This window comes from Rhodnius prolixus, unplaced genomic scaffold, assembly GCF_049639745.1.
Source record: "Rhodnius prolixus isolate KJV_2025 unplaced genomic scaffold, Rpr scaffold_14, whole genome shotgun sequence".
NCBI lineage: Eukaryota > Metazoa > Arthropoda > Insecta > Hemiptera > Reduviidae > Rhodnius > Rhodnius prolixus.
The window spans coordinates 5,139,818-5,162,366 of record NW_027411594.1 but is presented as its reverse complement, the minus strand read 5'-3'; the positions used below and the strand labels follow the sequence as shown (position 1 = coordinate 5,162,366).

The 22,549-nt window shown below is 35.8% G+C and overlaps 3 protein-coding genes across 4 annotated transcripts; 2 read left to right on the top strand and 1 right to left on the bottom strand.

The window, feature by feature from the left end:
• The first annotated feature begins 235 nt into the window (after window positions 1-235).
• Window positions 236-4,042, top strand: LOC141451722 (probable metabolite transport protein CsbC). 2 transcript variants are annotated; one of them, XM_074123303.1, is made up of 3 exons: window positions 236-394; window positions 2,166-2,340; window positions 2,775-4,042. In XM_074123303.1, exons 1-3 carry the CDS (start codon window positions 340-342, stop codon window positions 3,916-3,918), a joined length of 1,374 nt encoding a protein of 457 aa, XP_073979404.1. In that variant the 5' UTR covers window positions 236-339; the 3' UTR covers window positions 3,919-4,042. The 2 variants fall into 2 exon arrangements, with proteins under 2 accessions (XP_073979404.1, XP_073979405.1); XM_074123304.1 differs by lacking the exon at window positions 2,166-2,340 and having other exon boundaries at window positions 264-394.
• A 149-nt stretch (window positions 4,043-4,191) lies between these two features.
• Window positions 4,192-14,221, bottom strand: LOC141451720 (uncharacterized). Its single transcript, XM_074123300.1, has 3 exons — window positions 14,024-14,221; window positions 9,675-9,849; window positions 4,192-7,670 (listed from the first exon to the last, which is right to left on the bottom strand). Exons 1-3 carry the CDS (start codon window positions 14,094-14,096, stop codon window positions 6,518-6,520), a joined length of 1,401 nt encoding a protein of 466 aa, XP_073979401.1. The 5' UTR covers window positions 14,097-14,221; the 3' UTR covers window positions 4,192-6,517.
• A 2,343-nt stretch (window positions 14,222-16,564) lies between these two features.
• On the top strand, window positions 16,565-22,355 carry LOC141451723 (facilitated trehalose transporter Tret1-like). Its single transcript, XM_074123305.1, has 3 exons — window positions 16,565-16,668; window positions 18,218-18,392; window positions 19,412-22,355. Exons 1-3 carry the CDS (start codon window positions 16,623-16,625, stop codon window positions 20,553-20,555), a joined length of 1,365 nt encoding a protein of 454 aa, XP_073979406.1. The 5' UTR covers window positions 16,565-16,622; the 3' UTR covers window positions 20,556-22,355.
• Window positions 22,356-22,549: the final 194 nt, after the last annotated feature.

Below are 22,549 nucleotides of genomic sequence, written 5' to 3'. Positions count from 1 at the left end.
TTTACAATGACTGAAAATGGCATTAATTTTTTCATCCTATCACATATTTAGGAAATAACTGAAGACTAATTTATTTACAAAGTTAAACCTTGGAATGTAACACAATTTCTGTTTTTGTACATTAATAAAAGCACTCCCTCAAACTTACAAAAAAAAAAAAAAAAAATGAAAAGATAAAAATATAAAAATGAAACCTTGAAGATAAAGAAAAAGGAGTCTATTGCTTAGTTAGATAAAAATTTCAATTTTGCTGAAAACCAGTCAATTAAAGTTAAAATAATGTATAGAAAAGTTTTGACAGCCGTTTAGTGAATATCTAACAGTTTTGTTTGTTCAATAATGTACAAATGGACAAAAACAGCAATTGCTCGGCAAATATTTGCCACCATTACAAGTAAGTATTCATTAATATCATGTTGAAACATGCACGAACAAATCTTAAACTCACTTTCATGAAATAATTCTCTAATTTTGTTTTTTTTTTCACCGAACGGAATTTTTACTAAAAAGTTCCTAAATTGATATAAAAGAACTTCTAAGCTAAACATGACTCCCAAAATCTATGCAATAAGAACATAGATTTTCGTTCAAAAAAAGCCTCTACAAAATTGTTAGATTCTTATTCTCAGTAATCGCTTTACGAAAGTTTAAAAGGAAGTGGTTCACACTTGAAGTTAATTCTGATCAAACGATTTCCTTTACATTTTCAATTTTAGCAAAAGATTTTAATTAAAACTAATATTTTCGTATTGTTAGATCTACAGCATGCAAATTTATTGTATCTTTTGGAATTTCATCCCCATAATTAGAAGTAGGTAAATGTGGTGTACAGATTTCGTCTACCTTACTTTAGGTGCCCATCTCGCAAAGCTTGCTGAATTAGCAAATGTAAGATTTGCAACGTTTAAGAACCATCTCCTTGCAGTATTTCCTATCCTCTTGTAAGCCCCCCCAAAAAATGCACTAAAAAGAATTCCCCCCTCTGAAATTAACCAGTTAAGCGTGGAAAATTTAGGTTTTAAACCCCCCACCCCCACCCACAATGTGCGGATTTAAAATCAGAAAATGATCGTGTGTACACGTGTCGAACGCAGGGCAAAACAACCAAAAGTTTACAACGTCATAATAGTTACTGCAAGCGACTTTTCTTCTGCAATCTCTCTGGGGGGGGGGGGGCTTGAGATTACCAGTGCATTCTGTGCTCAATTCAAAATCTTGCACTGCTCTCTAGTTAACTAGGGGACGCAAGAGCTTTTTTTTACAAGGAAGAAAAGAGCTTTGAATTCTCTGTGCAAAATGAAATCATGCTCTGAATCTCTATCTAAAAGGTAAAAACGGGCATTGCTCAGAGGGTTGAAAACTTCTATCTGTGTGCCTAATTCCCCAATCTCTAATGCGGACACCAAACATGTACCAACTACTTATCATTTGGCTGGCTCCCTCCACTCCCCTCCGTATAAAATACTTGGCAGTTCTACTGGTAAGATAAAAGAAACATCCCGCCAAATGATATTCTTATTGTATTTTATCAAAATTTCGAAGTTTTTATAGTTAATGGCAATTTTATATTTAAAGACTAAATATCAAAAATTTCATACTGCTCTCTCTACTTGCTCAAAACCTCTTGTTCAGACTCTCGCTTGCTCTGACATCCCTAATACTCCTCGCCGACTGAATCGCCAGTGGCCCCGCGACTTCCTTACAGTCTGAAGAACTAAATCTCTCCTTTCTCCTCCTCGTATTCTCCTCTTCACATTCCCCTCTCTCCTATAGAGAGTGCTAGCGCTGGGTAGCTACTCTCCTTCTGCTCTTCCCGCACCAGTTCATCTTATTTACATCCTATTTACTTATTTTATATACTTATACACATTGTAAATTACAAAATAAATTAAAAAAAAAAAAAAATTCACAACGGGTATACACGTCGAACGCACAGTAATGGAGATTTTGTTTGACGTATATACACGTCAAACACACTTAACAGAGTAAAGTGGGAGCAACTGATCTATTTTTAGCTTTTACTGGGGGAAGAGGCCTCAAAATGGATATTCCCGTCAATAATTCGAAATCAAAACTCCCGCAAAATGGCAATCCTCTTATCTAGAAATGAGGAAGTTATTATAAACTTTCATGATTACAGCAAGATTTTGATTTCTCTGTTGCAGGTTATATAGCTGTCCTGACTGCTCCAGCTTTATTATTCTGGTTATCCCCATATTCATTAAAGTTAACTACTGGAGAGAATCCAGAACTGACACAATTCGAAATGGCCGCATTAATTACGTTAATAGATTTTGGTACATGTGCATTCAGCATCCCTGTTGGCATGCTGGCTGATAGGTTCGTAATATTAGTAAAGTCAAGTTTTTTCTTTTCATTAATACTTTATACTTGTTGATTCTCTCAAAAACGTTTTTAGAGCCTACTTCCGGAGTTTTTAAATACTAAAGAATAATTCATAAGTATAAATGCAGTTATTTGGAATGAAGGCGCCACGGTAGCCGAGCGGTTAAGAGGCGAGACCTGCAAAGCTAATATGCATTGTGGTACTGGGTTCAATTCCCGGACTTTAGGCCTTGGATTTTATTTAGAGGTTAATAAAAGAAATTTACAGTAAAGTTAGTTTGCTAGTCGCCTCCGTCCACGACACACCTAATTGGTAGTTGGACGTTAAGCCCCGCCTGAAAAAATAGGCGATTACTTTATTTTACTTTATTTGGAATGAGAGTAATTTATTCTTAAAACTAATATAAACGTAAAAAATTTGTTCACAGTTACGGAAGAAGAACGACTTTGCTGATATCCGGTATTTTGGCGGCAAGTGTTTGGTTTGTTTGTTTATTTACCAAACATATTGTGGTTCTGTTCATCGCTCGGCTATTACAAGGAGCTTATCTAGCTACAGTGGACGTTGTCTCACCTGTCTACATAGCTGAAATATGTGGCGCCAAAAGGAGAGGCACTTTTGGCGGGTTTTTCAATGTATTCTGGAATTTAGGCACCCTTTACGCGTTTATCAATTCAGATTACCTTCCGTTCGATGAGTACACGATCACTTTAATGTTATTACCGGTGTTGTTTTGTTCTACGTTCGTATTCATGCCTGAATCTCCGTACTATTATTTCATGAAAAATGAACCGGATAAAGCAAAGTCTTCATTGCAATGGGTAAGATGTGGTGAAGATATTGAAGTTGAATATAAAGAGATTGAAGAGGCTGTGCGAGAAGATATGAAGAATGCCGGAAGTTGGAAAGATCTAATAGCGACAAAGGAAGATCGGCGAGCTTTGTACATTGTACTGATAGTTTTAACAACAAGATATTTGATTGGTCTTACAGTAGTTGTAGCTTATGCTGAGAATATATTTGCTAAAGCTGGCCAGCAAATGTTCACACCAAATCAACAATCAATTGGCCTGGCTCTGTTGTTCACAGTGAGTTCCGCTGCAGCCTCTTTCTTTTCAGATATAGTCGGCCGCCGGAAACTGTTAATATATTCACTGATTGGCACTGCAATTAGTAATGCTATAATAGCAGTATATTTTGGCTTATTAGAGCTAACCTCCCTACAGGTTACACCATATGTTTGGATTATGTACGCTGGTACGTTAGGTTATTGCATATTTACCACTGTCGGTCCGGCCATGTTAGTGCCAACTATGAGAGCCGAATTCTTTCCGTCGCATACCAGAAGTAAAGGCGTCGCGATGACAAATTTAATTGCTCTTATCTTTTTATTAGTACAAGAAATAACCTTTCCAATAATCGCCGCGGAGATCGGCATTTATTTCAATTTCATTATATTTGGAACTGTGGCTACAATTGGCTGTATATTTGTTACAATTTATGTCCCTGAATCAGCTGGTAAAACACTTGCAGAAGTCAATCAAACTGTTAAAGATATTGTGCTTCATTAGTAGGAAAATTTACCTCTACCTGTTATTGTCACAGCTTCAAGGTAATCTTAAATGAAATTCAAGATTGAATCATTTAGAGTCTGTTTGTGATTTTGTATAATAAATAATCAGGTGTGAAAGCTAATATGAGTTTTCTTATGTTTTCCTTCGCACTTGGAGTTTTTATTGAAAGTTATTTGGTATTTTTTTTTTTTAAATGATTTAAGGCGCGTCAACATCTAAGGTTGTTGGCGCCCGGAGCTTTTTTCAGTGCACAGCCGGCCTCCGGACAGTGTTCTCTCGTAACAGACAATACTGTCCATCACTGGACAGTGAGCTGTAAGAAGCTCCTAGGAAGAGAAAATCTAAGGGTTAGCAACTGGATTGAGATCCCGGGACCTCCGCGTGGGAATCCAGTACGCTAACCGGATAGCTAATCCCTTCCCTTCTTTTATTATTATTATTTAGAGAAGAAGAAGAAAGAAGAAATGTCTTTCATTTACAAAAGATAAAAATGTAAAAATTATTTCTTTACTTATTGTTGGTCATTCTTGTTGGTGACTGATTCATAGTTTCAATGGGATTGAAAAAATAACTGCCATTTCAGTCTAGTAAAGTTTATTTTGCCGAGCTTTCGAACCTAGGGACCAGGTCATCTTCAGGGCTGTGGAACATATGTACAGATTGTTAACAATGATTCTATTAAAATGAATATGTATAATGTAACGAAATTTACAAAAAAATATTTACCTAATTTACAATATACTGTTTTACATCATTAGAGAGTTGGTGTGTGTTCTGTCTTGTCTGTTCATGGACTGAATATGATCGGTCTGTGTGTGTGATTGTGTTTGGTTGTGTGGAAGTCAGTGATGCCAATTGTCAAGTATTTTCTAGTAAGTTGGGGCGTATATGTTGTTTAAATTGTTGGTGTCAGTTTTTGAAATTTAGGCTGTTTTCTGTCTTAGATATTTATATCATTTCTAGCACTTTCCTTTTTTCGGTGTGTTGGTTTCTGATTTAAGTATCTTTGTGTTTCGGAAATCGAAAGTGTGATGATTTTCTGTGCTGTGTAAGGAAAGTGCTGTGGTGTTCTTTTTTAGTTTTCTGTCGTAAGAGTGTTGGTACAGTCTTTTTTTTTAAATATTGTGATGTTTCGCCTATATATTTAGGCAAAATAAACTTTATTAGACTGAAATGGCAGTTATTTTTTCAATCCCATTTTCTTTACTTAGTTTACCATGTAAACAGAGTATCAACCAAAATCAATCCCATTTTACAAACAACTGCATATTTTATTAGGCTTAGGAAGTATGATCAGAGGCTCCTGGGCCAAATAAGAAGGCGTGGGTGGTTGTATTAATCTTGTATGAAGAGCCGAACGCTGAGCCAAATTTTCCCCATTGACACTGGACAAAATACTACATTACCGTTTCATCAACTTCTTTATTGATTAGATACTGCACAGGCTCTATCAGTTTTAAGTGTTTTTTGTTCAATCTACAATGTCTATAATCTTCTCCAAAACAAATAATACAATACTTTCTACTTACACTTTTGACAGAAAATTGAAAAACTGTTATTTATAGGCACTGGTTGGTGTCCTGTTCTAGAAGTTTTACTGAAAATTATCGGAAATGCGCTGGCAAAAAAGCGAACTACGTCATATTCTAGACATTACCTTAACTTTTGTGATAAACTTTTCTTTAAATATTTTAACCTTGAGGGTAATATATGTAAGTATTATTACCAATTTTTAAAGATAAGTGACGTTGGATTCCTATAATTATATTTATTTAAAAAAAACGGGTACCTATTTTAGTTGAATCAGAATTAAGTTACAGCTAGCGTAATTCGACAGGTGCGACGATATGACGCTTGATTGGTTCGATCCAAGCCATAAAAAGTAATAAAATATTTAACAAATAAGTTTTATTAATACCCTAATAATATTAAATGAACAATTATTAAACATAAGGTAGTCCGAATCACAAAGCATCTTCTTTTTGATAAAGTTCCACACTTACCTGTCTCTCCATTAATCACAACATTGTACCAACTTACAATATCTCTTCTCTTACTTAAAATATTAGCATATTAGAGGGCTTGAATTATGCTTAAAGTGGTCTACAGTGGGGCCCCACTCTCAAATTAGTCAAATCAATTTTCTTTAATTACAATTTGACCCAATTTAAGGGAAAATTAATTCTAATTTGGATACATTAGATACATTTATAATGCTTCTAAGGAAAGACTCTGATAATAAAACTAAAAGATTTGTGAGTTCTGATAATAAAACTAAAAGATTTGTGAGTTGTTTTGGAACTGTCAGTCAACAGTTGCCAAAGAGATCTAAGATAATTCATATTCTTGTAGTATTTTTCCGGAAAAAATATTTCAGATTATTGGTATAAAGTGTGGATATGAACGTGGGTAAGTTGTGTATGTAGAAAGTTCAAAGAAAATCTATAGAGAAATTTCCGGAAAATATGCTTTCAATAAAACAGCACTTTAAGTACAAACGGAAACAAAATAAATACTCCGGATCTTACTTCATAGGCTGGCAAGAGTCAGACTTCTTCAACTTGAACAGCCACCCTTTAAGACAACCTTAGCCCAATCAGTGAAGACTTAGTGAACGTTTCGTATCAACAGACTGTACTACTTCATGAAGAGTTTTGCCGGCTGATTCTGGCAAAAAAATGATTACAAATATACAGCCAATCACAGCCACAATACTGAATATAACGAAGTTGAAATACATGCCTACGTACATGGAGATCACAGGAAACATTGATATCTGCACAAATACGGCCAATGAGCAAGCTAAATTTGTAATGGCGCCTCCCTTACTTCTGGTATGAGAGGGGAAGAATTCCGCTTTAATTGTGGGCATTAACTGTCCTAGACCAATACTAGTGAATATACAGAAGCCTACAATGCCAATGTACATTACCCAAACATAGGGTGTAACCTGGAGAGAGGTTAACTCTAATATACAGAAATAGACTATAATAATAATATTACTAATTGCTGTGCCAATTAGTGAATATATTAACAGTTTCCGGCGGCCGACTGTATCTGAAAAGAAAGAGGCTACAGCGGAACCTATTGTGAACAAAACAGCAAGACCGATTGCTTGTTGATTTGCTGTGAACATATGTTGGCCAGCTTTAGCAAATATATCTTCTGCAAAGATTACAAACACGGCCGTGCCGATTAGATATCTTGATAGGCAAACAACCAGAACAATGAGCAAAGAGCGCCTATCTTTCTTCGTTGCTACCAGATCTTTCCAACTTCCGGCGTTCTTCATATCTTCTCGCACGGCCTCCTCAATCTGTTCATATTCCTCTTTAATATCTTCACCATGTCTTAGCCATTGTAAGGATAATTTCGCATCATCCAGTTGGTTGGTCATTAAATAGAAATACGGTGATTCAGGCATAAATATGAAGGTGGTAAAGAATAGAATTGGAACTACAATGGAAACTAACGTGTACATATCAAACGATAGATATTCTGAGTTAATGTACACGCCCAGGACGCCTAAATTCCAGAACACAGAGTAATATCCACCAAGGGCGCCTCTTCTTTCAGCTCCAGAGATCTCGGCCAAGTAAACGGGAACTACAGTTTCTATGGCAGCCATTACAACACCTTGTAGTAAGCGAATGATGTACAGTACAACGGTATTCTTGGTGAACAGACTAAGTATCCATAGAGATGCTGTCAATGGACCAATCCATAACAAGCTTATTTTCCTCCCAAACCTGTAAACATTTATATTTGATAAATAATAATTAATTATAAAACAAAAACAAAAAAATCTAGAAAACCAAAATATCGATTTTAAAAAAAAAAAAAAAATGATCTCACAGAAGTATCGATTACTGTGAGCGGCAAAGTGTGTTTGACAATCATTTAATATAAATATGTTATCGGAACATATTATCGGAAAATTGTTACGCAAAACTGCGGATAGCTGATTAACTTTTTTTACTTTTTTTTGCCATTGGCTTCCGCCATACAGCCAGCATCGTCTAGGTGCTTATCACTAGAATATCACTCACTCTCCATTCTTACTTATAAATACATTCGCTTCACACATTCATACCTCTACTGTATACAACTATTTACATACAAACTTACAACTAATGGATGGATCAGTACTCTATATTCCTGCAAAAATCTCGTAATCCTTCTCTAATCATCTTCTTCCATTCATTCTAATCGGCTATAACTTTTAAATACATTCATATTTCTTTGCTAACTCTGCTATAGACTTAATCACATATATGTTGGTGGAGAATATTATGTCTTCGTAGCGAAATGGTGCATCTAAATACCTGTATATGTCGTCAAACATTCGTTTCCTTTCTACCACATAACGTGGACATATCATTATTATATGTTTGAAATCCTCCTCCTCATTGCAATCTACGCAAAGAGGAGAGGACCTTTTGTCTTCTCCATCCATTAGTTGTAAGTTTGTATGTAAATAGTTGTATATAGTAGAGGGATGAATGTATGAAGCGAATGTATTTATAAGTAAAAATGGAGAGTGAGTGATATTCTAGTGATAAGCACCTAGATGATGTACATAGTTAACCGAGCATAGTTAACTTGCTGATTAACTTATTCTGTATAATACAATAAGACAGTTTAACTGCGACAATCTTTTGTACAAATTTAAAGGAGATAAAAAATGTTGTTGTCCCCTACCTACGATTTTTTTTCCCACAGCTTTTACAGGATGTTGAAACGTCTGGCTGATGTAATCTAAATAGCAGTTTAGATCGCGTGTTCAGCTCTTGTCATTCTCTAGTCTTATGTGAGGCGCCTATGTGTGAACACCTTGGCATTTCCACAAGGTCAATAACACAGATAAGAGAATATTGTAGCAAGAGTGGGGGGAGGTCAATTTTCTTGGCAAGGTGAGAGAATACTGGTTCGATGCTACTGCAGTCATTGGTTTTATTTTTTTTTTTTACCATTGATGGTACTTTGTTTCTACTTCCGTTAAGAAAACATCTGGGTGGAAGAGCCGCGGGGCAAGGATATCATCTTTGCCATTCACCCAATATGCAAGAGAATTTAAAGAGTGGTTTAATTTTGGTAAAATCTTTTTGCCAAAGGCAGGATTGGAGGCTTTGATGGTTCACCTTAAGTTTAAAGAACAGTACTGGATACCGCCAAGAGGGTCCGGTATGTTCCCGTACACCTTAATGTGCTTCTATACGAGTACGTCTTCTAAAATAGACGATAGTTATGAAATTATTGAGTGTTGTATACATGAAATATACGTTTTTAATAATAAGATTCAGTACAATTGAGTAGGAGTCAACTTCTGCTGACGGACTTCGATCCATGCAGTAAGTGCTTACGTTTAAAATTAAATTGTGTTTTTTGTAAATTAAAAAAAAAATTTAATAAAGTATATTATTGTTATTATTATTACTGGAGACCGCCAGAACCCATCGAATGCCTATGAGGCCACAAGAAAATACTTCGTTCATTGAAGGCTATAGGATAGTGCCTACTGAGCAATCTACCAAGCTGGTGCTTCTTTTAAGAACTGAAAGCTGAACTGAAGATTCTGTAACTGCCGTCCAGTTATGGTAGAAACTCGCTTGAGCAATTTGGACAAGAAAAGAAGGAAGGCTTCTTGGTTTTCCTAAGAGAATGGTAAAAATATTTAAGTTTTACTTGCTTCCTGAATCTCTACAAAAAAAACGAACCACATACAAATAAATGCAAAAAAAAAAAATAGCTACCTATCCGAGAATATTGCCACAGGTATACAAGTCACTGCTTCGCCAATTTCGATAACGGAAATCAATGTTGCCAATATTGTTGGTGTCAGTACTGGACTTTCTCCGGATGTTAGCTTTATGGTGTACGGTGATAGCCAGTTGAAGGAAAAGGAAGCAGTCATTACACAAAGGTAACCTGTAACAGAAAAATTCTTTTTTTTTTTTTTTTAAGAAACAAATAAACAGGTGCGGCCACTCACATGACTTCCTGTGGACTACACCTAACGTAGTAAGTAAAGTAATTGCCTATTTCTTCAGGCGCGCTTTACGTCCAGCTACCAATTAGGTGTCGTGGACGGAGGCGACTAGCAAACATACTTTAATGTAAATTTCTTTTATTAACCATTAAATAAAATCCAAGGCCTAGAGACCGGGGAATCGAACCCATTAAACCAACAATACATCTTAGCATTGCGGGTCTAGTCTCTTGAACCGCTCGGCTACCGTGGCGCCTACTACTCCAAACGTATAGTGCGCATTATTCAATGTGACGTTTAAATCGGAAATACAATTTTTCTTAATTACGAAAAACTTATTAAGAAAATGCCAAAAAAGAAGTGGAGTCCTAATATAAGTAGATAAAAGTATTATAGATAGATTTTATAGTTCAAATATTAAATAAAAAAAAAATGAAAACAGATATTTCTTAGGAAAAGCTCTAATCTGCAAAATTGGTTTTTTTCTATTAAAAGATTTTCTTGAAAATTTAAAATTTTCGCAATGTTTTCAATTATATTGATATCTAACCTCTTATAAGTCATTAATTAATTTTATGTACGTATGTATGTACGTACGTGATTCTCGCCGGTTATTACTATTGTTTTGTGTTATATTTATATTAAAATTACACATCAGTTTTTATCTTATCAAAATTTTTTTAAAAAAAATCAAACATCATTAAAAATAGAAACATGACGTAAATATATCTTTAAAAATGATTGAGCAAGTAATAATTTAAATATGTTCATTATCAAATGTAATAATATCAACATAAAGCATCCACTCATCTGACTTCCTTTCAATAATCTAGTTCGAGAATACAAATATATTAAATTTTCTTTTAAGAAAACAACATTGAAACTTATTTTATTCGTTTACCTACAGCTTCTTGAGATTAATAAAAAAAATGGTTATAGCCATTTTCCGGAAATACCATAATAGCGACGAGAGAAAAACAATTAGTTTAAAGAAATAGTGGCACTTCCGTTTACCGGATTATGCAGTTTCGAAACCAGAGGAGTTTGAAAACAGTTCTTAAAAAAGCTTAAAACTTAAATTTCCTAGTTTTGCAATAGAATTTCGAGTAAAGATGGCGAGCCCCCGTATGTACACAATAAGTGCTACATTGTGAGGTGTTTGAATTATGGTTGAATCTAAAACCATGGTACGGTAAAATGATCTATTTTTTTTTTCTTCTGAATATGCTGTAAACCATGGTTTTTATTTTTTGATGGGATGGAGGAGTAGAATGTTCCTTTGACGGTTTTTCTTGATGTGATGGAAGAGTAGAATGTCCCTTTGACTTTTTTTTTTGATGGGATGGAGGTGCAGAATGTCCCACTGACGGTTTTATTTTTGAAATCGAGTACACGAACGGTTGTGTCCGACAATGTTACGGACGAAGTGCCCATATCCAAACAAAATACTGACTTTACCCAAGAGCATTTACCCAGACATATACGAGTATAACTACGTATACGTATAACTACTAGTTATACTATACGTATAACTACAAAATGTTCCAAAATGACCAAATATCACGCATCCATACTGAAAATTATTTTTTTAAAAACGCATATTACTGGCAGACAATCCACCATTTAAAGAAAGACCAATAAATACTGGCGAGGGAACGTATGACCAATAAAGAAAAAGAAGAAAGAAAAGAATATGTCTCTCTAACATGTCATTCCAGTGTAATGTACGGTCCTACCACCTGCATAATGCAGGACTCAGAGTTTAAAAGAATTTTTAACATTCTCTTACTCTACTTGTAGCAGTCATCAAGCTTATTTCCGATTATGTGATTTAGCGGGAAACATCCCTTTTGAAGTCTCCCTTGAGCTGTTACAAAATGGCGTGTGTCTGTCTGTACCCAATTGTAACTCAAAAGTTTTATATTTCTCTTAGATGCCAATAGATGACGACATTAACACTGCATTGCCATTGCTCGAACTTAGTTATTGCCCAATGTGGAGTCATATTGACTCCATAATTTATTTTTATCTTTTTTTTTATATATTGATTTCAATTTTAATAATAAAATTTTGCATTAAATGATGAGAAAGGACAGGCATTAAGAACGAAAAAACAAATTTTGTCCACAAATCGGCTTTAACATTTCACGCAGAAGGAATTAACTTCAACTTAAGATCGCAGTAATTTCAGTATTTTCTAGAACCCTGGATTGGCTGCCTTCTGTTCAGAGACATTTTGATTTCTGTGCGCTGTTGACACGGATCGGAAATTACACAATTCGCTGCAAGTTTTTGCTGCAATTCGGACAGAAAATCAATTCTAGAAAGAGGCTTTTTTGCCTTGATACTTTCTATGAAAATTATGTAAATTTATCAAGTAAGCATTTAGACAATAATCTGGAGGCAAGTTAATAACAGAAAATCTACTTATATTACCAATCAGGAGTCAAAATATTTATTTTCCGTTATTTATTTACGTGTAACACCAATCTGGAGTCAAAATGACTCTTATGATTCAAGTAAACTAATCTGCAAAAAAGAAACTAAGAATTCCATGGTCTTCAGCTCCGTGACTATCAAATGGTGAGAGGTGTGGTGATAGCATTTCGGGATAGCTTTGTGATGTGGGTAAGAAACAGAGGCCATTCCTATTTTTTTGGAGTCAAATTGACTCCGGATTGGCAATGCAGTGTTAATAAGATTATTGTCAAGATCCATAAGTGCAACTTTACAGAATAGACTTTTCCGGTTTTTTTTTTCGCTTAAGCTCAGCCTGGAAATGGCTCCTCCTGTAAACTTGGCTATTACACTAAATGGGAAATAAGAAGATCTATAACTTTTGTTTGGAATATTTTCTCTCGTGAAGGGGAATTCAATTAATTTCCCCCATTTTTTGAGGGATAGTTGTTAAGCTTTCCCCTAAAATCCCAGAGTTTCATGGAGTGTGCTGACTAGCCATCAATAAATTTGATTAAAATCATAAGTAGCACTAAAAATCGCAAATTTCTGAAAAAAACAATTGGCTAACCCCATAAGTGGCCACTTTACAATAAAATGGTTGTTCAGTATTATTAGATTTTCAATTAACCAGCTCTTGGGATTTAATTTTAAATTTAATTTCAAAAACAATCTACTATTTATTGATTTCTAATGGTTTGAGAAGATGGGGGAATGGATTCCCTTTATAGGGGCCATTTAAGGTATTATCCTGATTATCCTGACAAAAAAAAGGGTGTTCCCTCTGGATTGTTAAAGTCCAGTTTTTATGAAAATTCCAAAACCTGAAGTAGTTCTTTATTCAATGAATTGTTCACTCTTTTTTTGGGTAATGGCTTCTAGACTATTCTGTTAAGTTAGTATCGTTTGAAATTAAGCTTCTCTCTAAGTAACTGGTGGTCTTTCACGTGGATCTGGATAGAAGTGTCGGTTGGCTTCGCTCTAAAGTGTTATTCCAGTACACCGTAAAAGTTAGTATACATAATGCAATCTTAGTAAACATTGAAAATATTTTCAAATTCTCAAAAATGAAAAGCTTGGAAAGTTGTAAGGAAAAATGAGCATCAAAACCAGGTTATATCTCAAGTACATATATTTTTTCTCCTCTTCAAAAATTTTTTGCTCCCCCCTTATCAGTTCAAAATAATATTATTTATAAAAATTTAAACAGATAGCGAGAATTAATTATGTATTTACTGATGCTGTCAGTGGACCCTTGAAATTTATTGGCCCTTTATGCCCGACTGTTAGGTCGCCTGTTGCAATTGGGTCTGACCTGAATCTATGCATGAAATATGTTTCTAGAATTTGATATCTACAGTATTTGAGTTAGAAAATTAGGAATAGAAGTAAGAGCAAGCAGGTAAGGGCAAGCAGGTAAGGGCAAGTAAGTATGGGCAAGCAAGTAAGGGCAAGCGGGTAAGGGCAAGCGAGTAAGGGCAAGCGAGTAAGGGCATGCGAGTAAGGGCAAGCGAGTAAGGGCAAGCGGTAAGGGCAAGCGGGTAAGGGCAAGCGAGTAAGGGCATGCGAGTATTAACACAAAATAGTTATTCTTTTTAATTCACTTCCTCCCACACACATTAAATTTAATAAAAAAATTTTCACAGGTCAACTTACAGGATAATGAGGCGAACAGTTGGCGAGCTAACGATGTTTGCATCCATTTGGGCTTTTCAAATATGTCTAACATTAGAGCAGAGCTAATGAACTAAAAAATTTTTAAAAAACTGTTTAAAACTAGCATTTACCAAAAAATATAATGCATTAGATCTTCTAGGGAACAATGTTCCTCTCTTTATCTCTAAGATTATAAAATTTAGTTGACAGAGCGTCATTTTTCCCCGTGTAACAACTATAGATATGCACGAGATCACTATTTCATTATATAATCTACAAAAAGTTTTTTAAAAAAATCATAAAAAATTAAAAAATTAACTTTAATATTCATTTAGTAATTTAACCTGAAAAATGAAATGCATTTATTGTTTTGGATGTTGAACAAACAATCCTATTTGTTGAAAAAAAAGGGACACTAAAGGATGCTGCAAAGAGGATCTCATCAAATGTGCTTCTGGTGGAAAATAGGAAATTAAAAAAAATCTGTGCGCAAATCAATGAGATCCAGCGAGAACATTGTAAAGAGAAGGCTGTCCTGCAGGAACTCTGTCCTGGCTTCCAAGAGAAATTTAGGTGGGAAGTAAAAAAAAAAAAAAAAAAAACTCTTCTAGTAACGGAAATAGGCTTTTAGAGGTGAAGCTGTAGGACTAGCTTGATCACATTCCGGAAATACTGCGTTAAGTGTAGAGGAACACCAACATACTTGAAACGAAATCAAAAGTAGGTCAACTCCTTAAAAAAAGGTCGGAGAAGAGAAGACGCCATGGCAGACCAAGAAAGAAATTGATGGTGTGATACAGAGAGCACTGGGATGGGCGAACTGGCAAGGCTGAAGTAATTGGGGGGGAAAAACCATCTTTAGGGCAAAGGGATACGTTATGTAGATTGTGAGGAAAGATTTAGCTCAAATATGGATAGTGGCCCTTTTCTGCAACAACCTTTTATTTTGTTTTGCCACCCGCGTCCCTGCCTGCCAAATTGGTCTGTCAATTCGTCTGTCAAACCATAACGTTCGTCAGTTTGTTGCAATACACGCATTTCCCAAAATTTAGTTATATGTTTTTTGTTTTTTGTTTTTATGCTTTGATGATGTTATTTCCGGTTGTATACGTAGAATTCTCTGCATATAAATGAAGTCAAGAATTTTTATTTAAAAACTTCTAGGAGACCAGCGTGAACCTTGGAAATCATGTGTTTAAATCCGCATGCCAGTTTAAATATCTGGGAGTACCTCATGACTGGAAAAGAAAAACGAAACTTCAGAAGAAATAAAAGCACTGGAGTGGCAGCAGGCTACAGATGTTTCTTTCGCTCTCCAGAAGCCGTTCAAATTCAGGAGTTTGTCAAGCAGAGAGCCTAAGATCCCTTATATACAAAACAATCATTCGTCCTGTGTTTTACGTATAGTTGTGAAAACGTTGGGTACTTACAAAAACTACCGGGAAAACTTTTCAATATATGGTAAAGAAAATACATAGTACTTCGACGAAAATTCGGGCCTGTCTGCGAAAATGAAGAACTTCGGCAGAGTTTCGGAGAAACCCAGAAGAACTGGTATCTTTTTTTTTTGTAAGAAAGAACCGTGTTAAGGTGGCTTTGGACATGTTGAATGAATGTGCCAGAAAATAGGATTCCAAGGAAACTTTTGGTGGGAAAGCCGGGAGGAGGAAGCGGTAGCAGAGGGGAGGTCTCGTATGAGATGGTTAGATGGCGTGGAGGGGAGTTTTGAGAGGGATAGGTGTTAGAAGAAGTACGCCTATGACAAAGAATAGTGGAGGAGGCCCAAGTCCTTGTAGGGACGTAGCGCCATGGGATAGGTAGGTAGGTATAGAATTCTCTACTGCTGAGAGATGTTCACTGATCTGGAGCACCCACAGCTGATAAAAATCTTTGTCTACAGTCAGGAAGCCAACAGCTGAGCCAACATACGCGTTCTTTCCTCAACTTCCTTTCCAAAGTATTCTGAAGCTGATCAAAATTAAAAGAAACTGAATGGATGCTAATTCAAAAATCCAGTCTCTTCAACTGGAAATTTCCAAGAAGACCACTCCCAGATAGCAACACCTTCTTCCAAAACACCAGCAATGTCCCTGGAGTCCAATTTTCTGTTCTTCTATTTCAAAAAAAAATTAACACGGACAACTTTTCACCAAGAAGTGGCGCACGCACACCAGAGTGCTTGAACATAACTATGGTCGTTGAACTATGGTGTTCTACAGCTCATCTGCGCTCAAATTTCCTATGACAGCCTCTTTCAGGTTACCGTCCAATGATAATCAGAGAGCTCCTGTAAAAGAAAAGCTCCAAGCGCCGTTGACCTCTGTGTTCACGTACTTTAAATTTGAAAATAGTAAGGGAAAGCCAAAAAGAAAAAAAGTTAATCAATTTTTTTTTTTGGGGGGGGGAGAGGTCTATTTATAAGATTGCACTTTCTTGGCCTTGGAGATAAAAATATAAATTAATTAATTTCATTGAATAATATAAGGAAAAAATCCTTATCAAACTTAAATTTTGCTATCAATACCTTATTATCGGACTCGACACACGTCCAGTTTGAGAAAGGTAGCTCTTGTGTGATCATAGATCATATCTTACCGAAATGGGGTACACATCTCTTGTTCGGCAAGTGCTTGCCTCACTATCTTGTAAGTATTCAATGGTGTGAACTGTATATTGTAACTTTGAATTTTTAATATTTCATTTGTATGACGACATATTCGTATAACTTAAATCTATTAGCACTCCCTGATATGAATGGCATAATCTAAATTCTAACACAGCATCTACTTGCCCAATCTATAAACAACACAGCAATTACTCTCTAGATTTTTTGTATATAGCCCCACGATGGCAGTACTTCTTGCCTTCAAGGCAATTCATCGCGTTCGTCCCTTTCAGTTTATTATTGGAGCCCTAGCACAGAGGAAAGAACGTAAACGTTTCTAGAGAACTCAATAGCCCTCGTACTGAAACGATGGCTCCTAATACTTGTACAAAGTACTGAACGTTGTTTTTGCTTGTATCATGGACATGCTATTAATTATTACACTCCTCAGATCCTACTTCATCTTCATCTTCCTCTTCTTTGCATTCTGGAAAAAAAGTTGCAAGTCCTCTTATTTGATTCTGTACACATAAGAAATGAGCTAAATCTCTTACTGTCCTATCTAAACTATTTTACTCAATAACCTGTGTGAGCTAAGAATCATGGATCGTTAGGATGAAACGACTTAGGATAAATTCGGAAGGTATCGCTATCTGGGACTGGTTTTACCATGCTCTTCTTGGGAATTACTAGGTGAAGAAATTGAATTTTTTGAATTAGCAAGTATTCTTTTAATTTTTATGAGCTTTTCCTTTATTCTGTTTTCGTCAATTTTTGTAGTCGGTTCCTGCAAGGCTTGTTTGGTAATGTTGAATCTTTTATCGGTAACAGATCGTTTAGAATCTTCTATTTTTGCCAATGATGGGGGACTTCTTTGTAAATATGTCAACAATTTTGTTGGCTCCACAGTGTGCCCAAACTAATATGGCTTTTTCGGCCTTTTTCTTGATTTGATTAATGATTAACGATTTGATTAATGATTAACGATTTGATTAATGATTAACGATTTGATTAATGATTAACGATTTGATTAATGATTAACGATTTGATTAATGATTAACGATTTGATTAATGATTAACGATTTGATTAATGATTAACGATTTGATTAATGATTAACGATTTGATTAAAGCATACATTTGATTATTTCTATAGAGCTCACTGACTGATCACTAATAATGTTAGTTACTTTAGAACAGAGTTCTTGTAAATTACCATGTTCTCAGAACAGCTAACAATTCTGATGCATTCTGAGTGCTTTGTTATGATCTAAAAATCATAATCAATAATCATATCAATCAAATCATCGTCAGTAAATAAACGTCTTAAACGTTTCTTCCGTTTCTAGTTTGTTTCGCTGTGAAGTGCCTTTATTGGCTCATTTAATCTTATGTAATTATGTAATTCTTATGTACTTATGTTAATTATGTAACGATTTTTTTTTTTTTAAAATTCCACGACCAAATTCGGAACACCTGTTATTTACAACATTCTTGTTAACTACACCCTACACTAGTTGCCAATAAAAGTATTCATATAGTTCCATTAAGTCAAGTTAAGGAAATATTAAAACCTAATTTCTTGTTGCAGGTTACCTATGCGTGATGACTGGATCATTTTGCTTCTATTGGCTGTCACCGTACACCATAAAGCTAACTTCTGGAGAAAATCCAATATTTGCTACAGAAACTTTAGTAAAATTGATTTCGATAACGGAAATTGGAGAAGCTATTGGTTGCATTCCAACAGCACTTTTCTCTGACAGGTAAGTTCTTTACTGACAGTTTCCTGTACAGTATTGCTTTTTCCAGTGTAAAAGATATTGATGGCTTGATGACGTCGAGGGGGATTTGTGGAAAATGGGTGTGCGAAGGTGGAGGACTGAAGGCTTTCGATAGAGCTCAGTGGAGAGCTTTGGTTGAGGAAAGCCTTGGTCCTTTTTGGACTGTAGCGCCGAAGAGGAAGGAAAGATATTAATGTTTGGAAAGAAAGGACATTTCTTCAGAGGTTGGACGTCAGTTTCAAGTGACCTATCCTTGGCGAAACTGGATGTCGGGAGACTGAATATCTGGGCACAATTTCCGTTTAAAGAAGCGTGTATTAATTTCAAAATTTTCGGTTTTCCTTTTTCTCATCTCTAAAGAAAACTCTGTCTCAACCGGATGGTTTCGAAATAATTAAGATTTCTGCCGAGCAAGAATATATTTCACATAAAATTTGACAGAAAGTCTAAGCTACGACTCAGGGTGATATCCACTAGTTAGTGTGTTTAGTTAGTCTTAGGAGTCTGGTGAGGAGCTTTTGAGCGAATTACAAGGGAACGGGTTTTCTACTTTCGAAGAGCCCAAACTCTGAACCACTTAAGACCAAGGCACTGACAAAACGGTGTAACAGCGCCGTTTCCTCTTCTTCCTGACAGAACCTACACAGTCTAGGCTATGCATATGTTTTCTTAGTCTACAATGACCCCCAGGAAGTCTTGCTGAATTTCGCCAATAGCAACTTCCAGTCACTTACAAGTCTCAAAAATAATATTTTAATCATAAAATATTTTTGAACTTAAAATTGAATATTTATATTTTTTCATAGAATATAGGTTTCTATAAAGTGTAGAATGAGAATGTGCGTGCATGATAATGAAGTATAGTGTAAGTGTTGTTCTTGTTAGGCTGGGTTACCTGCAGGGACGCCAAGATCCCTGAAGAAGTGGCTAGTCCACTTCCTCCCTACAGGGTGGACCTGTAGCGTAAATTCAAAACCTAAATCATGTTCCTATGTTCACAGATTTGGAAGAAGGACCAGCTTGCTGTTGATTGGACCACTAACTGCCATTCTATGGATAATTAGCCTCTTTACCAAGAATATGGTCGTACTTTACATAATACGGATACTACAAGGTGTGGTTGTAGCCGCCGTAGAAACTATTGGACCAGTTTACTTGGCGGAAATATCCGGCGCTAAGATAAGAGGTGCTCTTTGCGGATATTACACTGTGTTCTGGAATTTTGGTATAATGTGTGCATTTATGGTCTCAGATTATCTACCCTTTGATCTGTACACAGGCGCTTTAATAGCGGTGCCAACCTTATTCTGTATTACTTTCTTCTTTATGCCTGAATCACCGTACTATTATTTCATTAGAAACCAATCTGTTAATGGTAAGAAATCTTTGAAATGGCTAAGACATGGTGAAGATATTGAAGTTGAGTGTAAAGAGATTGAGGAGGCCGTGCGAGAAGATATGAAGAACGACGGAAGCTGGAAAGATCTAATAGCCACAAAGAAAGATCGACGAGCTTTGTTGATCGTGCTGATTGTATCTCTGTCAAGATATATGGTCGGCGTTGGTACGTTCCTGGCGTATGCTGAAGACGTGTTCCATAAAGCTGGCTCTGATATATTTACACCAAATCAACAATCAATTTTCCTTGCTTTAATATTCGTGGTAGCCGGTGCGGTTGCCTCTTTCTTTTCAGATACAGTCGGCCGTCGGAAACTGTTAATATATTCACTAATTTGCACGGTAATTAGCATTATTATTATAGCAGTATACTTTGGCTTATTAGAGCTAACCTCTATACAGGTTACACCATATATTTGGGTAATGTATGTTGGCATTTTAGGCTACTGCAGTGCCACAACCGTCGGCCTAGGACAGTTAATGCCAACTGTTAAAGCGGAATTCTTTCCCTCGCATACCAGAAGTAAAGGTGGGGCTGTTACCAATTTAATCGCCTCTTTCGCAGTATTTTTGCAATTATTCTTGTTCCCAATGATCACTACCTACATAGGCATGTACTTCAACTTTGTCTTGTTTGCAGCCTTTGCCCTTATAGGGTTTTTCTTAGCCCTTATCTATATACCAGAATCGGCCGGGAAAACCCTGTCCGAAGTTAACCAGACTGTTATTAATATAACTTATTCTTAGATCCAGTATTAATGGAGTTATTTATTCTTTGGATGAAGTATCTGCATCTTTGCAGACGCAGTACTGCAGTACACTCCTCCAATTCCGATTCAATTAATTCTCACAGAAATATATTTGAAGCCATTTCATTGTTTAAGGAAAAAGAAAAAGGTTTTTGAAAATGGAGGATTAAGCTGAACGGAAAGATAATTGTACGCACGTTAGTTTTAAGCTTAAATGATTTTTTTTTAAAAATTTTTATTATTACCGAAAAGAGGGGCCCTCTTAGGCAAAGGGCCTAAGCTATATGTGTGCCCCTATCCCTATGCCAAATTTTGTTCTTTTCCTACTTATTTTTGAACCTACCTACATTTGGATGTACATCAACAAGGGACCCTACTGGGAAAGAGAACTGTGGGAGCTTCAGGAAAACGAGCCAACTTTAACAAGCTCCTGTCCCTCAAAATCCTTTCAAAACTAAGAGAGATACCAGAGATTCCCTCATATTCCAATCTCCACTGATCTCGGTCTTCCCAAACTCTTTCCCTGACTATCGCTCCTAGACGGCTGAATCGTCAGTACCCTTGAGACATTCTTTACTAGAGAAAAGGCAGGTGTCCAGTGAGTGAATCACGTTTCAGGAGTACTACCACGCTGGTCGCATTGGTATTTATGTGAAAGTGGCACCAGGGTGCCGGTGGAAAAATCTAAATGAAAACACTTTCGTTTGTTTGATGCTGTTGGAAAACTGATTAGAGTACAAATTTTACATTAAAGTTTATTATTTTTTAAATAAATTCAATAAATTATTGAGGAATTAATTTTTTCGCCCTTTAACCCTAGATCTTTATTCTTTTCAAAGGAGAATTCTAAGGGAAGTGATCGAGTTCCATTCCTAATGTTGTGTTATTAGAATACCAAATTAGGTCCACCAAAAACGCCAGACATAGAATTGTATTTCACCAAATTCTTGCAACTTATTAGATCCTAGATTAGGTATTCCAGGTATAGGCCCCCTTATTCCAGGAACCAAGGCCCCTTATCCTGACCAGCTAATCGTTTTTTTGCGGCATCATCTCCTCTATGACATGACATAGATCTCATTTGGGCAGCCTAGCAATTACAACGCCATAACACAAGGATGAAATTCTACTCTTCGAGACATAGTATCCTGTGGTAACCCTGGGAAGAGAAGAGGTTCATCGTGTTTCTTTGTAAGTAAAAAAGTAAGACATCCCCCCTCCAAAAAGAAATAGGCTCGACCTCAATGAATCAAAAAGAAACCCACAAAAAACAGGGATTCGAACCCAAATCGCTAAACTAAAAAGAGATTTCACTTTTTGGATAGCAACACTTTTCTCCAAAGAAAACATGGGTTTTAATGTTCCCCACCAAAATTAAAGTCAAGATTCTAGACATGGGATATTTCCCACAAACCACCCTTCACCTGGGTGAGAAAAACATGAAAAGGATACATTTATTATTATCATTATTATTTTCCAATTCAAGACACGTCAACATCTGAGGTCCACTAGCAGCCGTAGCTTTTTTTCAGTTTTTCCGAAACTACCGGCACCTCACCGGAAACTTCAACTGTAAGACTGGAAAGCAAAAATCTTTGGGAGGGTCAGCAACTAGATTCGAACCTGGGTTCTCCGCGCGGGTATCCGCTAATCACTGAGCCTAATCCCTTAAAATTATAACTATATTATACAGCTAAACGCTGGCCTAATTGTTTAGCCTTAACAAGTGTCTTGTTTCCGCCCAAGCCATATATACTTAAATGACCACTTAATTGCTCCCTTGGCGAAATGAATAATTGGTGCATATATATTAGTATCATATATATATATATATATATATATATTATATCATATATATTTATATATATGATACTAAATGTCTACTTTTTATCTCACTTCTACGTGTACTAAACAAATAAGATTAATTAAAAAACCAAATTAATTAATAAACAAATAAATACATCTATACTTAGATAAATAAATATTTATTTT

Bases quoted from the DNA above. Each gene is read 5' to 3' on its own strand.
- LOC141451722 (XM_074123303.1), top strand. From the start codon at position 340: ATGTACAAATGGACAAAAACAGCAATTGCTCGGCAAATATTTGCCACC. The intron at 395-2,165 runs GTAAGTATTCAT...TCTCTGTTGCAG, and splicing joins AATATTTGCCACCATTACAA to GTTATATAGCTGTCCTGACT. The intron at 2,341-2,774 runs GTTCGTAATATT...ATTTGTTCACAG, and splicing joins GTTGGCATGCTGGCTGATAG to TTACGGAAGAAGAACGACTT.
- LOC141451723 (XM_074123305.1), top strand. From the start codon at position 16,623: ATGGGGTACACATCTCTTGTTCGGCAAGTGCTTGCCTCACTATCTT. The intron at 16,669-18,217 runs GTAAGTATTCAA...TTCTTGTTGCAG, and splicing joins AGTGCTTGCCTCACTATCTT to GTTACCTATGCGTGATGACT. The intron at 18,393-19,411 runs GTAAGTTCTTTA...CTATGTTCACAG, and splicing joins ACAGCACTTTTCTCTGACAG to ATTTGGAAGAAGGACCAGCT.
- LOC141451720 (XM_074123300.1), bottom strand. From the start codon at position 14,096: ATGTTAGACATATTTGAAAAGCCCAAATGGATGCAAACATCGTTAGCT. The intron at 9,850-14,023 runs GTAAGTTGACCT...TTTCTGTTACAG, and splicing joins ACTGTTCGCCTCATTATCCT to GTTACCTTTGTGTAATGACT. The intron at 7,671-9,674 runs GTAGCTATTTTT...AAATGTTTACAG, and splicing joins GTGGCAATATTCTCGGATAG to GTTTGGGAGGAAAATAAGCT.